General features: G+C 37.7%; 1 protein-coding gene across 3 annotated transcripts in view; it reads right to left on the bottom strand.

Annotated features, from left to right (window-relative positions):
• The window catches only part of CABCOCO1 (ciliary associated calcium binding coiled-coil 1), a 238,680-nt gene that overhangs the window by 1,380 nt on the left and 215,515 nt on the right, over positions 1-21,785 (bottom strand). For all 3 annotated transcript variants that reach the window (XM_075109607.1, XM_075109606.1, XM_075109609.1), the window contains 2 exons: positions 2,157-2,279; positions 1,617-1,757 (listed from right to left, as the gene is read on the bottom strand). In XM_075109607.1, the coding sequence (XP_074965708.1) occupies positions 1,617-1,757; positions 2,157-2,279 (264 nt within the window). The remainder of the gene's footprint in view (positions 1-1,616; positions 1,758-2,156; positions 2,280-21,785) is intronic.

A 21,785-nucleotide genomic window follows, 5' to 3' on the forward strand; every position in this document is an offset into this window, starting at 1 on the left:
ATAGCTCAGAATACCATAAAAAAGCGGGATTTTCTATCTTAACTTTGTATCTTTAGAGATGGCCTTCACCATATTCAATCCACCCTCGAGTATGAACAGATAGGTCCCTATCCCTTTACATTATATGTATACTTTGCTGCTTTGCTGTGGAACACTGATCCTCCAGGCCACCCCAGCTGCCTTTTCTTCTCCAGTTTTTACAACCCTCTTTCTCCAATTCTACCTTCAGTGAAAATCAGCTGCCACCATACACGCTATGGCTGCTGTTGTGATCACTGAGTGTCAGCACTGTGATTTCAGCCTAAAATTTATTTTTTAGACTCGACTAGAGCAAGAGATGTCCCCTGGAGACAAAACACAGATTGTGTAATCATCACTCATAACAACAAAATGGTATGAATTTGACCATGTGTCAGGTAAAAATCTATTAAGATTATCTCAGAGGTCAACAAACTGAGAAACCAGCCCTGAGAAACCAGGACTTTTAAAAACTAAAAGAAAAAAAAGAGCCACTTTTCTAATCTGTGCAGTTTTTGTAAATTGAAAAAGCTCTTAGACTGATGTTAATGAAATCAAGGTCAAGTGAAAACCAGGCATTTAATTTTTTTCTGCAGGTAGGGACAGGAGTAAGACAACATAGGCCATGTTCCCTCCTGCTTCTAAAGATATGTTGAAATGGAATATGAAATCAAACATGTAGAGCTAACGACGTCATCATTATTCCAATTTATATTCCCCATTCGTACCTAGTCCATGTAAAGCAATTTATCCATATCACACTATTTTCAGATTATATTAGATATTTAATAAACTGCTGCTTGGTCAACATGTCCAATGTGCTGCACCAAAATTTTGAAGTCCCTGATGCCACCTGGTTGTTGCAAACAAGACCAAATTCCACCAGTTCCTGGCTGGAACTGAGTTCTAGCTGTTTTGCCTTCAATAATTTCATATGCTTGAGGGAGCAGTTTGCAAAATAACAATGACCTATTCTGCTGGCTTTCCACACATTTCAATTTATAGACCTCCCTGTAGACAAGCAGATCACTCTACAACAAATCTGAGTCCACTGACAATAGCTTCCTTCCCTTTCATGAACCTCATAGAAAGAACTCATGGACTCCTCAGAGTCTGCAGACCGCATACTGAAATGTGATGTCTTCCATTAAGGCAACTCTTGTATAGCTACGCACCTACCAACTGAGGTCTAGAACTGGCATAAATGTGTTATTTCTTACACAGACTGAAGGATGTGTAACATAGATGCATGTAACAATTTATATTAAGCACACGTCGCATATGTTCCATCAGAGCAGCTGATCCTGAATCCCCAAAAAGGAATTTTATCACTGACATCACTAAGAGCAGGATTTGGCCCATGTTTCTTAACACATAGTAATGCTGAAGATATATGTTGTTATATTACTGAATATTTTTTATCTTATCACATGTAAGCTGACTAAACTAGGAATTATTTATAGAGGCTAATTCACATTTTTACAGCATATGGATGTGCTTTTTGGCAGATTTAGCATGAGTACAGTTTATATTCATTAAGACTGAGCTAGCTAATTAACCATAGACAGAATTAGTGAATAGCTTTCTAGTAATAGTACCTCTAGGTTGCCAATAATTTCATTTGGGATTTCAGCCACTGCGGACTTCTGCTCTTCAGCAGTTACACCAGCCACAGCATCTGCCTCGAAGGACTCTACCGCTGGACAGGACTCTTCCAGGTAACCCTCCTGATCAGAAGCCTAGCAGCAACCAAGCACAAGAAATATGTGAGTTAAGAGCATCCTCCTCTCTACAAGACCAAACAGCATCAGCTCAAAGATATGCAACAATACACGAAGCCTGCTTTTGAGAACTCCCGCTCTGACAGAGACCGCCAGTGTCTCTTGTTCACTGCCCACACCAGGCAGATCCTGAGGTTATGAAGTCGCAGGGGGACACAGCCCAGAGATGACGACTCAGATGTCCTCTGTCGACTGATTAATGCACTAAAAGCAACTCCATTCAATCTTAGAAGAGAAAGCATGCTATATTCTGGGGAATAAATATCATTAGTGACAGGGTTCCAATGGGAATAAATGAGGTAGGAGGCTCATAGAAAAATAGGTTTAAAAAAAAAAAAAAGGAACAATACTCTATACCTTAGATTCTGTCTCTGCAGCTGTTGGTGATATTATGAATGATGAATAGATATCCAAAGGCATCCCTTCTTCCAGCAGAGCAGGGAAGGGGGGAACTGCAGGTTGGGCAAGTTCAATCACATGCTGGCAGTATTTAAAAAAAAAAAAGAAAAAAAAAGAAAAAAGGAAAAAAAAAAGAAAAAAGTAATTCAGGTTTAATTATTGCTCAGAGGTTTATTGCAGAATTTTTAAAATGGAAATGAAATGGCTGGCAAATAACAAAAAACAGTACCTTTTCTGTTACTATCCAGGTGCTCAGAACTGGAAAGCATACTGAAAATGATTATAGATCAGCTTTAATTTCTAGCTGCATCTCAAGGGGCCCTCTTTATAATACTTGGAAAGAACAGATGATTTTCATAATTTCATAACACTACAGCTTCTTACTCATGTGGATAATTAAGTTTAGAAAACATGGGGCTTGGGTAACATGCAGTCTTCCCGATGCAAATGTGTCGCTTCTGAACAGGGACCTTGTTGCATTTTGGAGTTGAAGGCCCCAGCTGACCACCAGGGGATTCTTTGAAAGGAGTCAGCTGGAGTAAAGCGGTAGTGACACTGCATCAAGGAAGGCCCTAAGAAAAATATTTTAATATGGAACTATAATTTAAGAATTGCTAACGGTCCAAGTTTTGCTGCTTCATCAGCTTGCTCCCATTTCTCTTTCCTGTGAACATGGGAACCACACTGGTATTCTGCTGGCTTGTGAACTGCAGCTCCAGGAATGCTCCGACAAGGAAACGGCTTTCCCCCCGCCCGGAGTAGCTGGATGCAGCACTTAGTCCTTGCTCAGGCTCTCATGAGTGATGGAGAAGGCGGCCCTGAGCCTTCCAAAGGGACAAGGTTTTGTGGTTTTTTTTTTTTTTTTAAAATGGATGACAGAACATACATGCCAAACAGGGTGACAAAAGGCATTTTTGAATGAGCAAGGCACAGGGTATAATACTAAAATGGTGTGTTTGGGGCCTCTACAACATGAAGTGCCCACTGAGAATACCGGGCAGATGTTCCAGTTCTGAGTCAGCTATTGTAAACATGATTTTGCTTGGATAGTGTAAGTCAACTACATTAATTCACTTCAGGGTAATTGCAGCTCCCATAAATTAAATTCCTTATGCCTTTGAAATCATAGCTAGGCTGATATTTGGTTTATTTAGTTACTTGCAACAGTTAAACATGCTGAAAATATTAAATGTTCTATACATTTGCAAAAGTGATAGCAAAAATTGAAAATAAACAGTGAGACCCAGCCATTGTATTTTATTGCATTAAAAATCTCTTTTCTAGTCCTAAAAGCTTTTCTGAAGTTATGTTTGGACTCTCTCAATATCTTCAAGATTTCCTGTCATGTGTGAGCTTGCTAACAAAGTTAAGGAGTATTAGCCCATGTTTATAAGAACCCAAAAGGCTGACAGAAAGATTTCCAGAATTTAAGTGAGGAGAAAACCAGATTTTATAGAAGCATTTTCCTGTATCACTTGTGACTCAGATTTTACAGCACTGTGCGAGTGCCTACAGACTCACAAAAGGAATAGTCAGAAAGTTTAGTTTTTGCATCAAAATGAAAACACCTTAAGTTGAACTAAAAGTATTTCCAAAATCAAAAGAAGCTTTGTTTTCAAATTCTATTTTTTTTTCAAACTAGAGCTCTTTTGATTTAGCAAGTATTTCCATTTTCTCCAATCTCTTTCTTTTCATTTTCTTATTAAAAATATTAGCTGAATTGGATGAGAATTCACAACTACTTTCTCCTCTTTAAAATAACATTTTTTGGTTAGTTAGTTGACTATTCACTCAAGATATTTTCTTTATTTAGATTAAATCATTATTCCATTTATTCCCTCCAGTCCAAATTTCAAAAAAATGAAACAATGTAAAAAACTAGATCGGGTTTTTAAAATCAGTCCCTGGCTGCTCAAATACATTTTTGTAGCATGGATAAGATTTTCAGAGGTTCTGTTCTAGAATAATATTTTTACTTCACTGTGTCCTTTTAAAGAGAACCATTCTTTACTCATCTGTTCTGTGTCTAATAATAACCCTTGGATCATTAAGAAATAACTAAATTACAGCAGAACCAGTCTCTTTAATGAGCCATAATAGTCTCAACATTCAGCCAAAAGTTTTTTTAAAAGACTGTGAAACTTCAATGTAGAATATGAAGTATTTTGTTGAGTAATAATAAGTTTATGAGCAGTACTACAGTTTACAGCCAAAATATAGTGACCTAAAAATGCCATTCTGCATTGCTCCTTCCTATACATTCTGTCCTTAACAAGTCCAGGGGAAAATTAGAATGAATGAATTGTGGTGAGAGCCTCAAGCCAACAAGCGTATTTAAATGAATCCTTCTGATGCAATACTTTCCTTTAAAAAATACAATTAAGTCTTTGTATTTCCTTTGAACAAAACCTCATGTTTAATAGCACCAATGGCTCTGTAGTAAAATCTATTTAAAAACAGAGAAGGAGACACGGTAAGTTTTATACAGTTACAGTGGCTTTAAAAAATGTTGCTAGTTTCTGAAGTCTGAGTAAATTTATGGTGAATTACTTCCACTGACCTACATTAAAAAATTAATCCTCCTTTTTTTAATTCCTGAAGATATGTCATTATGCGAGCATTATTCATTAGGACAAAGATGTTATTACTCAAAGTGTCCTCTTGAATCAATATAACTATCGAAATGTGAGAAACAGTTTGGCAAGATGATAATGCGTTAAAATGAATTGGCAATATTTTCCTGCACATTGCGGTCCAATGGGTCCATGAGAATTCAAACATAAAGAAATCGTAAGGCAGCCGCACAAACGTAGAGGACATGAGAGGGTCAGCTGCGGATAAAAGGATGATCTGAAAGGAGGGAGCAGAAGTTAAATGCAGTATTCTTACTAATTCCTAGGTGTGGTGGGGTGCCAAAAGGCCGCTTGAATCTGGACAAATTAGCACAGGCTAGAGGCTGCTCTAACATTGGGCAGAGGTTGGTGTGGGAAATACCATTCAGCGTCACCTTTGCTTTCCCACCCCAGTTGCATCAAGCCTTAGCACAGTCACAGCTGAGGACTGTAGCTGGTGTTCGAACATTGCTCTCGATGTACGGCCCCTTGCCACAGTTTTTCTCTGGAATTCTTTCTAGTAAAAGTGTGCATAGAGGCAGGTAAGTATAAAAAGTGACATGTTGTTTTGTACATAAACCCACATGCTTTTCTTGTTGTTGAGAGCTAGCAAATTACCTTTTTACAAATGTGGGCAGAGCAAAGACAATAAAATAGTGTACAGGAAAATTTCTAAAACAGAATAATGGCAGGAAAGAAGATTGGTAAAGCGTTCAAATAAACGAGTTCCACAGATGTGGTAGTTATTATAAAATTAGCTTTGCATAACTTACCAATATACCATTACATTTTCCCCCAGATGTTATCTGTTACTTAAATTAATTTTGCTTAAGTTATTATTATTGCAGATTTTATCCACACTGTATTTTATTATTTAACTTTCTGTGGCATAAAACAAGCCCTGGCTGATAGCATTACTTTTAATAATATATGTAAGAGGTTTTAGTATTATACAAATGGCTGCTGGGTATATCTTAATAGTCATAGCACAGAACGTCTGCTCTCAAAATATTATGTAGATTAAAACCAGCTATTTACTTATACTCTAATTCAGGTCATTGGAAAGGTTTGCAGTATTTATGTATGTGGTATGAAGGGAAACAATCTACTCCGGGAATAAATATCAGAGTTTGGAAATTAGCAAAGCTAAGGTCAAGGTCAGTTTGGATTTACTAACATACTTGCTGAAAATGAGAATATATGGTTTATGCTTACTTATTTCATAAATGAGAAAGGAGGCTGAAGGGGTGATGTATTTGCTTCTTTGATACAAGGTTTTTGTGTCACAGAAACATTTTAAACCCACCTTTTCAGCTTAATATTATCTGAAGTTCTGTACTCCTCTCCACAGAGTCTTGACATAAATTCTCTGTAGCTAATCTTAACCAAACCCAGGAAAACAATTATTTATAAGGATTGGAAAAAATATGCCACATTCAGCATGGACCATTTCTAAAGGCTTGTACATATTTCAGAGCCTTTCAATGGCCTTTGAATGGATATGGATTTGTTTTTATATGAATGACAGACGCATTTTAAAAAGGGTGTTCTTTGTGTGTTATTCTCTATATTCATATAATCTGTGTAGTTTCTAATTGTATGCCAAAGGACCTTATGCTACCAGAGACCTGCACAAGCTTCTCTCTTACATATGATCATGTATGAGATTTGCTATGTACCAAAATATTCAATACAGGATTTACATTAGTTTGCTATTCATGCTAAGCATGCCCAGCTGCACACCTACAAATGCGCTGAATTTCAGTAGCTGGAATAACAGGCATTTACAAGATACGGTTTGTTAGCTGCCTGTATTTCATGTGGCTGAATTTGAATGAATAACTAATGGACAGAGATGCACTGTCTCACACTGGCTCAAACCAGCCTGCCTTTCCCCGCCTCTCTTTAACCTGCCAGCATACGCAATCACAACAAATCCACCCTCCTTGCCTTCTGAGGCATCGCCCGCCAGCGCTCTCGCAGGTGAGGAGGTGTCTGGGAAGCTGCTGATAGCTCTGCAAATACATTTGCCACCCTATTTTGCAGCAATGCTACACAGGAGTTCCAAAGGACTGAAGGATATTATGAAGCACTCAAAAACTTAATCCAGGTGTATGACCTGTGCAGTGTGGCTAAGATGGCAGAGCTTCCTTCCAAACGCCTTCACTGTACACGTTTGTATTAATCTTTAAAGTAGGATTAAGATCAATGAGGGACAAAACTTGGCCTCTGAAGTATGCTCCCCTGTCGCTAATGATGCACATGGAAATTCTGTGTGCATGTTCCTGGGCAGGAGTTCTCAAACCGCTATTCCGTAAATGAGACAAAAGTTCAGTAAGTCAAAGGTATACTTTATGCTCTTTTTCCTGCATTTCAGAATTCAAGTTAATATGTTTTAAAGAGAGTTTTCCATGTTTCTGAGCTGAGATGTGAATCAACTTTGTTGACAATACATCAGTAATTAATCTAGTCCAAAATAGCTATCTGAAGCAATTTGGTGCCTACATTGACAAAACAGGATCTACTCCTCCCCCCAGGAAGCTGTAAATCAGTCAGTGACATCTGGCCTCAAGGACATCAGAGTCATCTGAAATGTGGTAATTTATATTAATGAACATCAATATTAATTTTTAAATAAAAAGAATTTGCTACTGCCATTATGTTTACATATGGAATATTATTTATAGCTTGTGTTCCTCCTTTCCTACATTTTGCCCATAAATTATTGTAAGGAAACACACTGTCATAGTTATAAATATTTTTCCTTGGAGTTAAAGCTTTTACATATCCTTTTACTGTTTTCAGTAACTATATGAGGGCAACAACCAGGATTTTCTTGCTACTCCAGGAACTGCTGCCAATTTTAATGCTCAACTGAGTAGAAAAGGGTGCTTCTACAAAAACGACCAAAGCCTTTCTCTCTAGAGATATCTTAATGCAGAATGTCCTTAATACGTAGATTCCGTAAGAATATCCTAACACACCAGAAAAAAAAAAAACCCTGGTTTTACTGGGCTGCAGTAATTTACTTCTGCTTTTACCAAGTGTCCAATTATTCACAGATTATTTAGAAAGACAAAATAAGAGACATAAAAAAAATAAAAGTCCCCAGTTGGCTTTCATGCTGAAGGAACAGCACTAAATGATTCACCTTGGAATGGTCACTCTAAATTCACATTGTGTTTAGCATTGCCAAATCTCCTAGAGTTATGGGATTACAAGAGAATCTCAGCTTTCATTTAAAAATAAAGTTAGTGTCTAGCTCTTATGGTTGCAGAGGAAAGACTGAAAACATAAATCTTGAAAGCTCAAAAACTAGACTGCAAGCAAAAGGAACGAAACAATAATTATTTTTAAGCAAGACTCATGATTTTTTGGGATCTGTCTCACCATTTTAAATGCTTGATGTTAACAAAACCCTTTTAAAAACAATGCATACAGATTTTGAGGAGGAATGAAGGATTTTTTTTTTTAAGTACCTGAAAGTGTAACTCCTGCATGTCAGGACTCTTCAAAGTGTCAGCCCCACCTTTCCACTTCAAGGGAACCCATGAAACAAGCAAAGAGCAGGCAGCTCCTATTCTGGCTGTACAGTTATACTCACCATGGGATCTAAAGCCATTTTAAAAAACCCCAAAACCACAAGAACCTTTCCCACAGTAACCACCTAGCTGGATCTACAAATATTAAAAAACATAAGGCTTATTTTAATTAGTCAGGTGATCACATTAGAAAACCATAAATGTAAGTTCTGTTGAACCCAATGCACAACACGCAGTCTAATATTTTGGTGGGATACAGCTTATCGAGCCAGAGCTTTAAATTTCCTTGTTGTACTTCTCTTTTCCCAAATAGTTTAATCAGGAAAGATCTGATACAAATGCTGAAACATTTTGATAAAAACGTGAAAGCATACTTGCCCAGGTGCATTTTGGTACTGCTTGCTGAGAGGAGGCCTCATACATTTTATGAAGACTTGCTGCAGTCTCATACTCTCAGAAAATCAGTTTGCTTGAGAGCATGTGCCTTTGGCAACAAAATGGCCTCTAGACGTTACATGGCTTAGAGGGATGGTATTCATCACACCTGCTTTAGGGGCTTTGTCAACCCCCTAAACCCCTCTTTGTAGTAAGTGCAAGGACCGCACATCCTGAGGGAGTCGGAGCAACTAAGATAAATTAAGAACCTAACAACTGCTTAATATACCTGCCCTGGACCACAGCAAGCACAGCCTGTTACCTCTCCCATGGAAAGTATAGGGAACCTAGGAAAGCTGGGCTCCTCACTCAGGCTCCCCAGTTTGCCTGGTGCTGGGAAATATGAAATATCCCCTTTTTAATTCAAAGGACCACTGTAGAAACTCAGTGGGGATTAACTGTACCACACATTCCTCCTGCAGCCCTGCACGAGTACGGTAAAAGTCAGATGGCTCTTAGCACTGTCCTGGGCTGTCTTTTCCAGGTGTTACATCCAAGATGTCTCCCCAGCTACTACTGTTCCACCAGGCTTTAGGTCAGCCTTAAGACTGCCAAATAATGCTAATGTAGACACGCCTATCTCCAGCACGTATGTCGCTCTCTGGCATGTCTCACGCTGTGTACACACCAGTTAGAGCAGGCATGTGTCTAGGGAGCTGCATGTTACCCCACCAGATTTCTCTTAGTTCAGTAAGCACAGTCTTCAGGCTTTACCTAAACATGAGTACAATTTATGTGAAAGAAAGGCACCAAGAAGATTTCAAAAAAACCCCAGGAAAACTTTAAAAGATACTTTTGAAACAAAAAGGGTTCAAGAGTGATTGGGAGCTCCTGCTGAGAAAGTCTGACAGCAGAAAAATAATCTTTAGCTGTTGATACAGTAATGTGCAATCACTGCCTCAATTTGGACAAAGGTCCCACCTCCTGCCTTTGTCTGCCGCCACTCTTGAACAGCCTTCCCTTCCTATCCATTTCCTCAAAAACCAGCATTTTCTCCATGCATGACCGGTCATGGACAAGCCCCTCACACAACTGCCCCATATTCTGTACATTCCTGCACCACCAAATGACAAAGGAACAAGTTCCCTCTAAACCCCTCTCAGTCATCAGGTGCATTAGATGTGAATAGGGCTGTCTATATCGATTCACCCCTAGCTGATGCTACAGGAAAAAAACCTGCTCTAACATTTAAAAGGTTACATTAAAAAAAAAACCAAAACTCAACCTAAAGAATATTGATTCTGAGCTAAGAGGGGAAAAAATTGCTCACACAATTTAAAACTACAATATAGATTTTTTAAAATATGCTACATTAGAAAACTTTTCAGGATATATGGTCACATAAAAATGGGGAACTTGTGTTCTTTGTTATTAGACCTAAAACATAAGGTCTTTTCCTGAGTGTGTAAGTTTCTGTTAAAACAACAATTTGTCCTGTGGACTGTAAATTCAATTACTGTTTTTATTGGAATCACATTTTGCTTTGGAAACAATCATGCAGAAAAACAACCAGTAACTTAGACATCTTAAAACCATCTCAAAACAGGCAGGGCTCGGAGAACAAATCGGTTATGGTAATTCTTTCACTGTGAATGACAATTTAAAAAAAAAATCTTACTGTAGGTCACTTTAATCACAAATGGGAAAACAAATTTACTTTATCAGCAAATTGACTCGACTCTATTTTAGGGACTTATTTTTCACGTTTTCATGTCATCCAAATTAAGATATTAACATACATTTTCCAATTTGGGAATGCAGAAGTAAGGCAATTTTACTCTCAAATTTCAGAGTTACAGTTTTCAGTCACCTCTTTGTATAAAACTAGCCTATTTTAGCACCAGAGTATTTGATCAGTGCACACAAAAAACCACATAAGTTTAAGATATCAGTCCTTCATTACAATTGCATTTCTATATAACTTGAATCTGCACTACTCTCACCATAGCCTGTTAGTCAAAAGAAACCACCACTTCCTTGTATCACACTTGAATTTCATAATCCACTGTAAACAGGCTCTTCTTATTACAGTACATGTTCATAAACCTGTTTAAATTGTATCTCAGCTTGAATGCTGGGGTTAGTTTTAACTCTATCTTCTAGTACTGTCATTCACGTTGAATGAAAATGCAGTTGTGGGTAGCGGCAGGGTTAGTCTGGTGAATGCAAGGGTTAAACAAAGCTTTGTTTCAGCATAGCTTGGCTTGGTGGGTGATTTGAAATGTAATAAGTTTCCTCTTGGTAAACTGCCAAAGCCAACCACACCTTGGATGATGTGAGGTTGTTTTTGAGAAGGTAACATCTTACAGATTATCTCCTCCCACTTTGACTTGGAAGGTTTCTGAGAAGAGAGTCATTTCCATTTCTGTTGGGGCATGAAATGGTTTCTGGTGAAAGAGTGTATAAATATCATTCTGCTTTGACTTGTTAGGAAGTTCATGACAAATCATATAATCAAATGTGAATAGTCAAAATTTGTTTGAACAAAGGGTGAGAAGAAACAAGCGTTTCTACCTAATAGTTTCTGCCCAAATTAAAAAAAAAAACAACAAACCCCAACATTCCTTAACTTCTTATCCCTTATAAAGTCTGTTATCTTCATCTTTTAGAAAATTACCACACACACAATTAAAAACCCAACAAATGCTGACATTTGTTCAAATAAGGTTTCCACAATCATACAGAATTTTAACACAAGTCAGGATCGAGATCAAACACTTCAAACTTTGAAGCAAAAAATCTTGTGTCGGCTATAGAATAAGTGAATACAAAGGGTACTGGGTTGAACTGTACACCCATAGGCTTTCCTCTCCTCCCCTGGGTTTTGCCTTTTAGAGAAATTCTGTTCTACGAGAATAGGCAAAAACAATGTGATTGCAAAATTTGCGTGCAGCTTTCCCAATGAGATAAAGACAATGTGCCTGTGATGGTCAGCTTTTGATGGAAAAAAAATGAAGCCACAATGTCAAAGTGATTTATTTATGTCCTCTTAGCAGCTCCTTTTCCCTGGTGGCTTTCCTAAATAGCAACATCATAAGTACCTAGAGGGAGCAAACGCCAGACAGCAGCACCTTCTCTTAAGATTGCACAGCTATACCCAGAAACACGACTTTGCCTACTCTGAAGCTGCAGTCTTGCGATCTAACCCTCAGAAGAAAACACCTATCAGGAACATCAAATGCGTCCGGATTGCCAAGCAGAGAAGTTGAGGAGAGGGGAGAAAAATCACTAATGGCTGGAAAGCTCAGCTGGCAATAGAGAGAAAGGCAGGGTGGTTGGGGACACAGGAATTAAATTGGTTCTGTGGGCAGAAAGACTTACTCAGCAGCTCAGGGAAAAGCGTGGGTCAATGTGCGGAGGAAGAGAGCAGGAGCGATGGGAAGGAGCTAACAACAGAGTCGAATGGCTTGCACGCGGAGGAGAGGCAGCGAGGCTGAACAGATCCATCTTCACCACTCTGGTAGCGGAGTGCAATGCTGAACTGTAACACTTATTATTCTAGTCTCAAACTCCCCTTTGGCCCCAACTGCCAAGCACGCCAGACTGCACGAAGCAGCTGAATGCCTAGTGAGGCTCCAGCAGTATCTATTGTCACCAAATCAAGATTTTAACTTACTTTTCCAATAGATTCATAACCCGAAGATCATATCAAAGATGGCACTCTAAAGACTTTTGGAGGTGGGCCCTATTCATGTCCTTATCTATGTCAGGCTATTTCCCTCCAATCATCCCTTGCTCCATCTAGACAAAATGTCACATATCCTAGGTCCTCCTGTCATACGATTCTTTCTTTTGAACATTTGGCAGAATGTGAAGCAATTCTCACCACTGCCACTGGGTTTGTGTTTTTATGTTGGCCAGAAACATTCACCTATGCACTGAAACAGTCTTTCTCCAGCTGACACAAACCGTATATATACACACAAACTGATATATATATATATATATAATTGTTTTTATTTGTTGTTTAAGCCTAGAAGGACTAAAAAATCCAACACAAAAAGTGGCTTTTAAAGAAGGAATCGATATCAAGAGCTGAAAAGAAAAAAGTCCCTACTAGAGACCCTGAAGATAAAAGACCTTACAAAATACAACAGAAAAATTTTCAGCGAAGTCTCTCTGCACACACTATCTTCACATTTATAGGACTGACCAGTTTAAGTGTTCTTTGCAGGTGTTCATTATATCATGTATACACCCTAATAAATCATACTGGATGCACAGCTCTGTGTGGAAGAAATAGTGCTGATAGGAGATACCTTTGAAAAACTTGGCCCCAAAACCAGAGACAGGTTATTTCTCTGTGGCAACAAGTAACAGATATATTTGTCTCTCAATGGTAAATGAGCCTCAAAGCAACATCCTCCATCCAAGAAAGATCTTAAGGTGGTCTTATAATATAAACAATAGCCGATCTGAGCACTTTAACTGGATTTCTTTTACAGCCCCAGAATAATTAGAATTGTGAATGTTAAATAGTTGTATTTCAACCAGTGTTTTACTAGTTCTCTCCCTACCTTCTCTGATTTTAATTTTCTCACTTGTCAGCATCTCTTGGCAGTGAGAACAAGAAAGACCTCAAACCTTTGCTGATTGCTTTCCACACAATCTGATTTCTATAAATTAGAAGTTGCTGATGGGGAAGCAGACAGCAGTACCCTTTGATCGAGATACGCATCTTGATCCCTTTTATCATTTTTTTAAAAAACAATAATATTACAACAAAAAAAAATCATCATACAAGCTTTTCGATCAAAGTGTGTCACTGTCTGCTTCCCAGTCAACATACTGCCAGTAAATTGGCAAGGTGCCCAGAAAGAGCAGGCAGCAGCTGGTGGGTTTGATTACCATCTGTATATCCACTAATGTATAAAATATTATGTCTCCATCTAGTGGGCAACTGCATTTCACAGGAAATTTGAAAACGGGTTGGAGCCTACTTCCGCGGATGGCAGAAGGAGCTTCGCTAGACTTCCCACCAGCAGAATCGGGCTCTAAAGCTGTACCACACTGGAAATCTATCTAAAGCAAGAAAGGCATTGAAGCCCCAGTGGTGGCTCCATGGCTGTGCTGGCACTTGACCTTGAAATAATTTTTTCTCCAGAAGCATTCATAGAATATCTATTTCTGTGCTCTCCCAACAAACCAGCTCTTTCTAACACTCTGCAGCACCCTGGAAATCTTATTGGCCAAAATTAAAAAATGTAAAAGAGAGAACAGGAAAAGGAAGGTGAGAGCAAGGATGCCATTAACATTCAGAGCTGCTGAAATAAACAATCAGAAATGAGATGAATTTCCAAGATGAAGTCTTCCTTTAAGAAGACTTAAACTACAGCATAGTAAAGCATTAGCCCCCCGACTACTCGATGACAGGACATGCAAAATACTACGTTAACTTTCTCGTGCAGTTTCCGAAAACGTCCTTGACTGAAAAGCAACAGGAGTAACATGAGACATGCAAATCTGTTTTTCAGAAACGTGCCGCAGAAACAGTCCTTGGGACACAGATTTTAAATCCACATGGCTGCTCACATAAAGGAGAAACTGAGGCACAAGGCAGTGCTGTGACAGCTCCCTCATGACAGACACAGGACTAGAACAAATAGCAAATTCTACCACATTCGTTACACCACCCTCCCTTTCATCGATTACCATCCTCTTTGACAACAACTCCACTAGCAATGTACTGTCTGGACGTATTTTATGCACAGCCATCTAGTGTGAAAACTGCATCCTAATGCAGAACTATCAGTACAGCAAAATGAAATAAAAAACAACAACGAGATCACACTATTGATTTTTTCCATCCACATATGGACTAGACCTAAATTCCCTCAGCTTGAGAAATCTGTTGAGGTAACTCTCCAACATAGCTTGATTACATTTCATTTAATGACTTCTCTGGATGCATGATAGGTCCTAAAATAGCTCTTCTTTTTCTGAATATCTTTTAATAAAGTTGTTTAAGATGCATTTTGCTTTGACACACCTAAACTGGTTACAGTAAAGCATTTTCTGCTGTTATCATATAGTCCATTGCATTAGAAGTAACTTTATTACTCTATAAATAATTCATTTAAAGAAACTTCAGTTTAACAGCACCTGATAGACACAACCACTTAAGGTAGCACACTGGCAAATTTCAGCTTTAAATCAGAAGCCAATCTGTCTTCATTTATATATATATTAAAAAAAAATCAACTCAGAAGAATAAAACATCGTTTTAAAGAAACTCAGGCATGAGTGCCTAAAAATGAAGTCAATCCATGCCAACAACTTTGTGGTAATTTATTATATTGCTTGTTTGTGCAGGAAGGGTATAAGATTTGTTTCAGTCTAATCTAATTCCCTTTATTTCAACAGAAACTACAAGAATTAGAAATGAATGTTGTTCCCTCAACGATTTGCTGTGATAGAAGCTTTATTTTTCAGGTCAGCACTCTCCATTTTTGATTGCTCAATGGGAGCGCCACAATGGCTAAAAAAAGAAGGCTCTGAAACGTTAGGAAACAGAAACTGCTGACTACCTGGTGAAGGAATAATGATTTATAATATATGAATAGGGGCAATAATTGGATAGCAGGCTGTACTCAAAAAAGCCTTAATTCACAGATCTGACATCAGAAAGTCATAATCCATCGATCTAGCATCAGAATGATGGATTATGACTTTTTAAGAACATGTAGACATGTCAGCTTCATGAGCATTCCGGGAATTGTAGTCCAAATTGTTTTACTGAGGTCATTTGAAAAATTTCAGCTTTTTCCAATAAAGCTGATGCACTAATATTTTGAAATGTAAAAGTTCTGTTGGATCCATTTTTTTCTTTCAAACCCTAAAATTCCTCCAACCAAATATTGCAGGTTGCCATAACCTCTGATCAAATAGTTTTTTAAAATTACTTCAAGTCTGTGTCATTTTCTTACAGAGATGACAACAATTTTAAATCCTAATTGATTTTTAGGTTAAAAAAAATGTGTATTCAAATTTGGAGGTGAAAAAACCAAGGTGCAAAGTGAAGGATTAATTACTATGTTTTCTTTCAGGAAGAGCACTGACATATACTATGCATGTTTCCCCCTGAACTACTGCAAAAATATCAAATTTTTGACCTTTGACTCCTTCCTTTTTTTGACCGTGGTTAGGTTTTAAACTGTCACTGCCAAAAATAAAGTTATGATTTTAATTTAGATAGTATCTTTTATGAAAAGAAATAATACTCTTGTAATGTGTGAATACCTAGAGGTTGAAATGTATTTTTTATAAAGAAGCTTATGACACATTAACTCAAAAAGACATCTAGCCTCTTCAATGAAATACTTGGAACTTCACTTTCTTCATAAAACCTAACATGGGCTAAGGTTATTGAATTAAAAATTCAGGAAAGTTCCAGAGGTCCTTTCATCGAGTACCGCATACTTATTTGCACGTAAACCACAACTTCATTCATAAAATTGCATTACAAAATTTTCCAGTGGCATTTCCCCATTACAATTAAGTGAAACCACCTATAAATTAACAACGGCTAACAGCAGACTAATTCAATAGCTCAGATGAGTAAGAGTTCATAAAAAATGCTTTCTGCTCCAGACAAGTATTGAGAGTAAAAAGAAAATCCTACATTAAATATAAAATATGACTAAATATTTTCAATGTATACACATATTAAAACCATAAAATACCTGTGCCTAAACCTCTTCCAAAGGTATAACTTTAAGTATACAAGTGACAAGGGCTAAAGGGCAAAAGAAACAAACCAAACCAAGCCAGAGTTGCATATTTTTCCCACAAACTCCTTTGCATTGTCCCTTGCCTAGAAGGCAGAGTTTCTCCTTCTCTGGTCTTTCTCACCTTATTCCCCTTCCTTACTCGTAAAACGTTTTTAAGAGAGCTTATTAACAAAGTAACTACTTAGGTGAAACTGTTTGGGTCGTCGTTTTTTTTTTTTACCTTTGTATATGTTGATAACTAAAGGCACTATGGAAAGGAAAAGAAATCTTAGGGCTCTTTTACAGTGGTTGAAATACTTATTTCACTAAAAACCATGTGCATTGAGCAAAGGCATCCTGGGTCCAGTCTCAGCCCAGAATTCAAAACAAACAATGACAACAACAAGACCAAAGGAAAAGACAGCGGCAGAACAGTACCCTTTAAAATCTCAGTGGTTCATAGAACAAAAGGGAAAAATAACGCACTTTTTACAACAGTAGACAGAGCAATTTACCTCATTTTGACAACTAAATATGAAACGGCTAATAAGAATCGCTGCCATCTTACATACACTCCTTCCTCTATACACACCTAAGCTTCTTAGAGGTCTCACGTAAAGGGAACACATCACTGAAAAGCAACGACTTCTTTAAAGAAGCCTTAAACAACAATAATGCTGCACAACTGATCAAAAGATCATTTGATTAACTTCACTGGGGAATTAACATTGGCAGGCTGTAATCACTCATTTGGAAGGCAGTCGTGAGGACACCACGGCCAACAGTTTTCTGCTTGTGGTTTATATGCTTGAGGTAACGACAAGTGGTCGGGATATGAGTTTTGCTGCTTCCTTCAAAGAGCCCGTTGTGCGGTGCCCTAGCAGCATCAAACCAGGTTCACTATTACTTCATCATCAAACCATCTTCTACCTGAATTTTCCTTGGATCCTTTCTGACCTAGTATTTACCCAGCTCAACTCAATTAAGGTTACGACATCAAATGAGACCAAGTAGGGTGGCTACAACCTTTCTAACCTTTCCAGACTGAAGAATGAATACAGCCCTTAGGACTGCACGCAGGGGAAGACAGGAGCCTGGTAAATTGGGTATCTCCTCATTCCTCCTCTTTTTTGGACCTATGCATTAGTGCTACTTCTTTTCTTGTTATTAAACTGGTTGTATCCTTTCATTGTCTCCACTGACACCACTAACTCATTTCATGTATATTATGAAGCAGCAGTCAGATGTTAACTTTCTGTCTTTAATGATGTGTGCTTGAACCAATGACCTTGAAGTGAAAGGCTCTGTAGATCTTTAGCATTCCCTCGATACTCCAGGCTCCTTTATTCATCTAGTTTATAAGCAAAACCTGTGTGCAAAAGGAGCGCTTACTCACAATTACTATTATGATCATTCTGCTGTGGCAGTACATTGCACTGAAAAAAATGAATTATAAAGTGCATGGGTTAGTAAAATTTAAATCAAGCAAATGTTTAATATCAAGCCATTTCATCTTTTTCCAAAGTTCGGCATATTTATTACAAAGCACTGAAATTGCACTTCAAGCCCTAAGGCTTGCAGTGTTGGAGCCTGCCTGATTACTGTAATTAAAAGAACAGCATAACTAAAAATTTATTAAAAATTAAATATGTGGCCTTATTGTTTACTTCCAATTGATAGCACGATTTTTAGCTAAAAATTTGCACTGCTTAATACCTGACAAGTTGTTAATGCACATCCCCTTTGTCCTGCTGTGCATATGATTAAAACAGCAGAGGTTAAATATGGCAATAAAAAAACATTGGGGAATTCTATTTTTGGTCACAGTGGTGCTTAGCTCCCCCTTCTCATTTTTACAATAAGCAGGTGCTGTTGAAGAAGTGGAAAGTCTCATGACAGGAGGGCATCAAGCTGGAGAAGGGTAGGAAAATGCTTCCTCGGACAGAATCTTCCTCCTTTCCACGGTCACTAAGTGCCTTGCAGCTTTGTAGCCAAGACCTGGCTTGCAGGAGGAGCCCAGCTATACGAATTAGATTACTAGACATACATAGCTTGTGAGGCCTGATCCAGAGTAAAGTTCAATGGGTGCAAAGCTGGCAAGTTTATGTGGCATAAAAATACCCTCTTAGACAGTGCTTGTGAGACACTTGCAAGTGCATGGCCAGCAAATGCTGGCTAGTGTACTGAGGGACCCCAGAGGTCTAAGAGGCAGGTTTTATGGGGAGGGGAAATAATTTTCTTCACTGTGAAACCACGGTTAAAAAAAGCTTACTTCTTCTGCAACTGTTGCCTGAATATCTCCATTTTGTCCTGCAACAATCCTGCATTTTCCTTTAGCCCGTGTACTGATCAGCAGCCCCTCCCAGTACACGAGGTGGGAAGCGAATGAAAAAATTAAAGCAACTTGGCAAATGTACCTATATATACATATTTCATGTTAGCACAGTTATGCTTTAGAAATTATGGCAACAGCAATAGAATTCTGATGCTGTGATCATGGATAATCAAAGCGAGTGAAAAAAGCCAGAGCTGAAATATTTTCAAAGGTATGAAAGTCTTTACCGTTGTGTAATTTAAATTTACTTGCCATTACTTGAAATTTCGTTTCATCTGTGTGATTAGAATTTAAATTCTCCCAAGGTATATTAACAAATATAATTCCTGCTATATTGCAGAAATACTGCAGCAACCTTCTCTTAATGTTGAAAACCAACTAGGCGCCTTCATTCACTACAGAAAATACAACACAAAATTAGCTAAAATGTTTTGAATATGAAGTCTTATTTGGTAATGATCCACAAGATGAACTAATACAGCACTTTTTACTCTACTTATACATACACACACATCACAAAGCTATAGCAGTATTTTATACAACTGAAATATGGGATGTCCACATTTTTGCAAGAATATTTTTGAATTTAATAGTTTTCAGTGTGAGGCCCAGTTTTGCTACCATTACATACCATGGTAGTGTCTACTTTAGATACAATGCTAGCAGATCCCCTGAAATTACTTGGGGTTCAGCGGATTGGGGATACCTGAACTGGATTTTAAATCCTCACTGCACACTCAAAATTTATACCTAACAGCAGTAAAAGAACCACAGACATTAAAAGCCTTCTCATGGGTTATCCCATGATGAATTTGTCCAAAAGTCTCCATCGCAACAATTTCTTTAATTTTCAAATTCAAGATATCATTGATGAGTAGAAATTAAAGTTCCTTGAAGACAGAGTTTAATAGAATGTTAGTAACACATTGAAGTTTTTATGCAGCCCAAGCAAATGGGGCCTTGACGGAACCAATCTGACTCCCCGGTAAAAAGGAAGCTGTAATACCCCATTGCACCACTACTGTTTATTGTAGTTTAGTTGCACAAGTTTAGTGTACTCTTAATGAGAACCTTCATTTATTCCCCCTGCCATACTCATCTTACCCGACTTGACACACAGAATCCTGTAAGTGGCACAAATCTATAAAAATGGGCTTTTATACAACTGAATTCACAAAGCAAGGTTTAGTTTGTTAACAGTGATGCTACCTTCTCTTTACTCCTCATCCGTTCTTCCCCAAATGATTTGGCAGAAAGAGAAAAGAGAAAAATAAAAATAAAAATAAAATAAAATTCTGTATTTCTGTATAGGTTGGAGTTATTGCCACCTGTCTGATTAAGCAATTACTTTTGCTTCTAAAATTGGTAGTACATTAACAGATATGTGCTAAGGAAGAAAGCAGGTTGTCTTTTTAATGGTATTTATTCACTACGAAGTGGAAAAAGAATAATTCATGTTATAGTCTGCAAAGTGGTAAATGGCATCGAGCACTGAAAAACTTTAGTGTCTAATTCCCAATTCCCAGAGCAACCCACAGTCCCCTGTTTAATATCCCATGTCCTGTTGGCTGTTTAATGTACAGTCTTTAAAATTTCCTGTTACCTAAATAAGCTCCCTTACTGCAGACTTCTACATTTTATTCTAATGCATATGGTTTGCTGCTTATTATTTTATGTAGTGTTCCCGCTACTATGAAAGAAAAAGCAATAATCCACAAGAAAAGTTCTCATTTTATCTAGCACTTGTCAAATATTAAGATTCGCCTAGTCTGTCAGAATTCTAAGCTTGTCTAATGTCTGTCATTTGTATCCAAAATTAATAAAGTCTATCCATGCTGTATGATTTTTCAGTTGCTCTGATTCTGATTATACACAATAATTTGTAATGTAAATTCACAAAAACTGTGCCAATGTAGCTATGTGTTTGCACTGTCAGTTTTAAGGGCTTGGCCTTTATGACTCTGATACCAAAGCCCCGTTCTTTCTGCTCATTACAAAGTTCCAGTAATGTTAGGACTGACCAATTACTTCTGGTAATTTGATTATGTGCCCTCTTTCTTTTATTATTTACCCATTTAACTGAGGTTTGATCAGAACAAAGAGACAATTAAATATGCTGCAATAAAAAGAGTATGAATAACAAGAGTAGGAACTGAAGTCAAACCAGCAGTAGTTAGGAAACACGGAGATAAGACCGAAATCCTGTCTTTAACTTCTCCTATTGTGTTTTCCTGTGCCAGGGTTGCAAAGAAAAGAATATTATTTTTACATTCAGTAATTCAGAAAGCTGTATTTGCAAGCGCAGCAAGAAGGGAGGGACAAAAGATAAAATCTCCATCATATCAAAATGAGTAACATTTGGCTCCTTATTTCCATCTTGACAATTTCTTGGTTTCTCAGACTACATGTGATTATTAAACAGAAATTAATGGTTCAGTACGGCGTTACATACCAGCATGCACGCGCCTATCCATAGACTCAAGGGGTCATTCTCAAAATAGACAGATACATAATGATGTTTTTAGAAATCCCACCGGAGGGCACCACAATGCACCACTGGTAGGACTTTAAAAAGGGAAAAAAGAAAATGTTAGCAACCTCGCCTCTAGCCCTCAATTTTTTTAAATCTAGGCCTGCAGGGACAACAGTAATGCTAAAAATTGAAAATAGTCTTCTACAACGAGCCTAACTGAGGGTAAAACTTTTAAATACTTCATTTGAAATATGATCATTACAGGTAATTTAACATTTCTCCAAATGTAAATCTTCAACTACATCCTAATTCCTGAAGACTACAGAAAGCTGGCAAGGTATCTTCCTTGGAACAAAAGAAAATCATTAAGACTCCTAAATATAAAACAGACAGAGATGAAAATGATAAATGGGTGTCATGAATACAAAATGAATGCTAAGAAAAACTCTGAGAGAATGTTGGGCAGACATTCAAAGTAGAA

Source organism: Phalacrocorax aristotelis, chromosome 14 (assembly GCF_949628215.1).
Source record: "Phalacrocorax aristotelis chromosome 14, bGulAri2.1, whole genome shotgun sequence".
Classification (NCBI taxonomy): domain Eukaryota; kingdom Metazoa; phylum Chordata; class Aves; order Suliformes; family Phalacrocoracidae; genus Phalacrocorax; species Phalacrocorax aristotelis.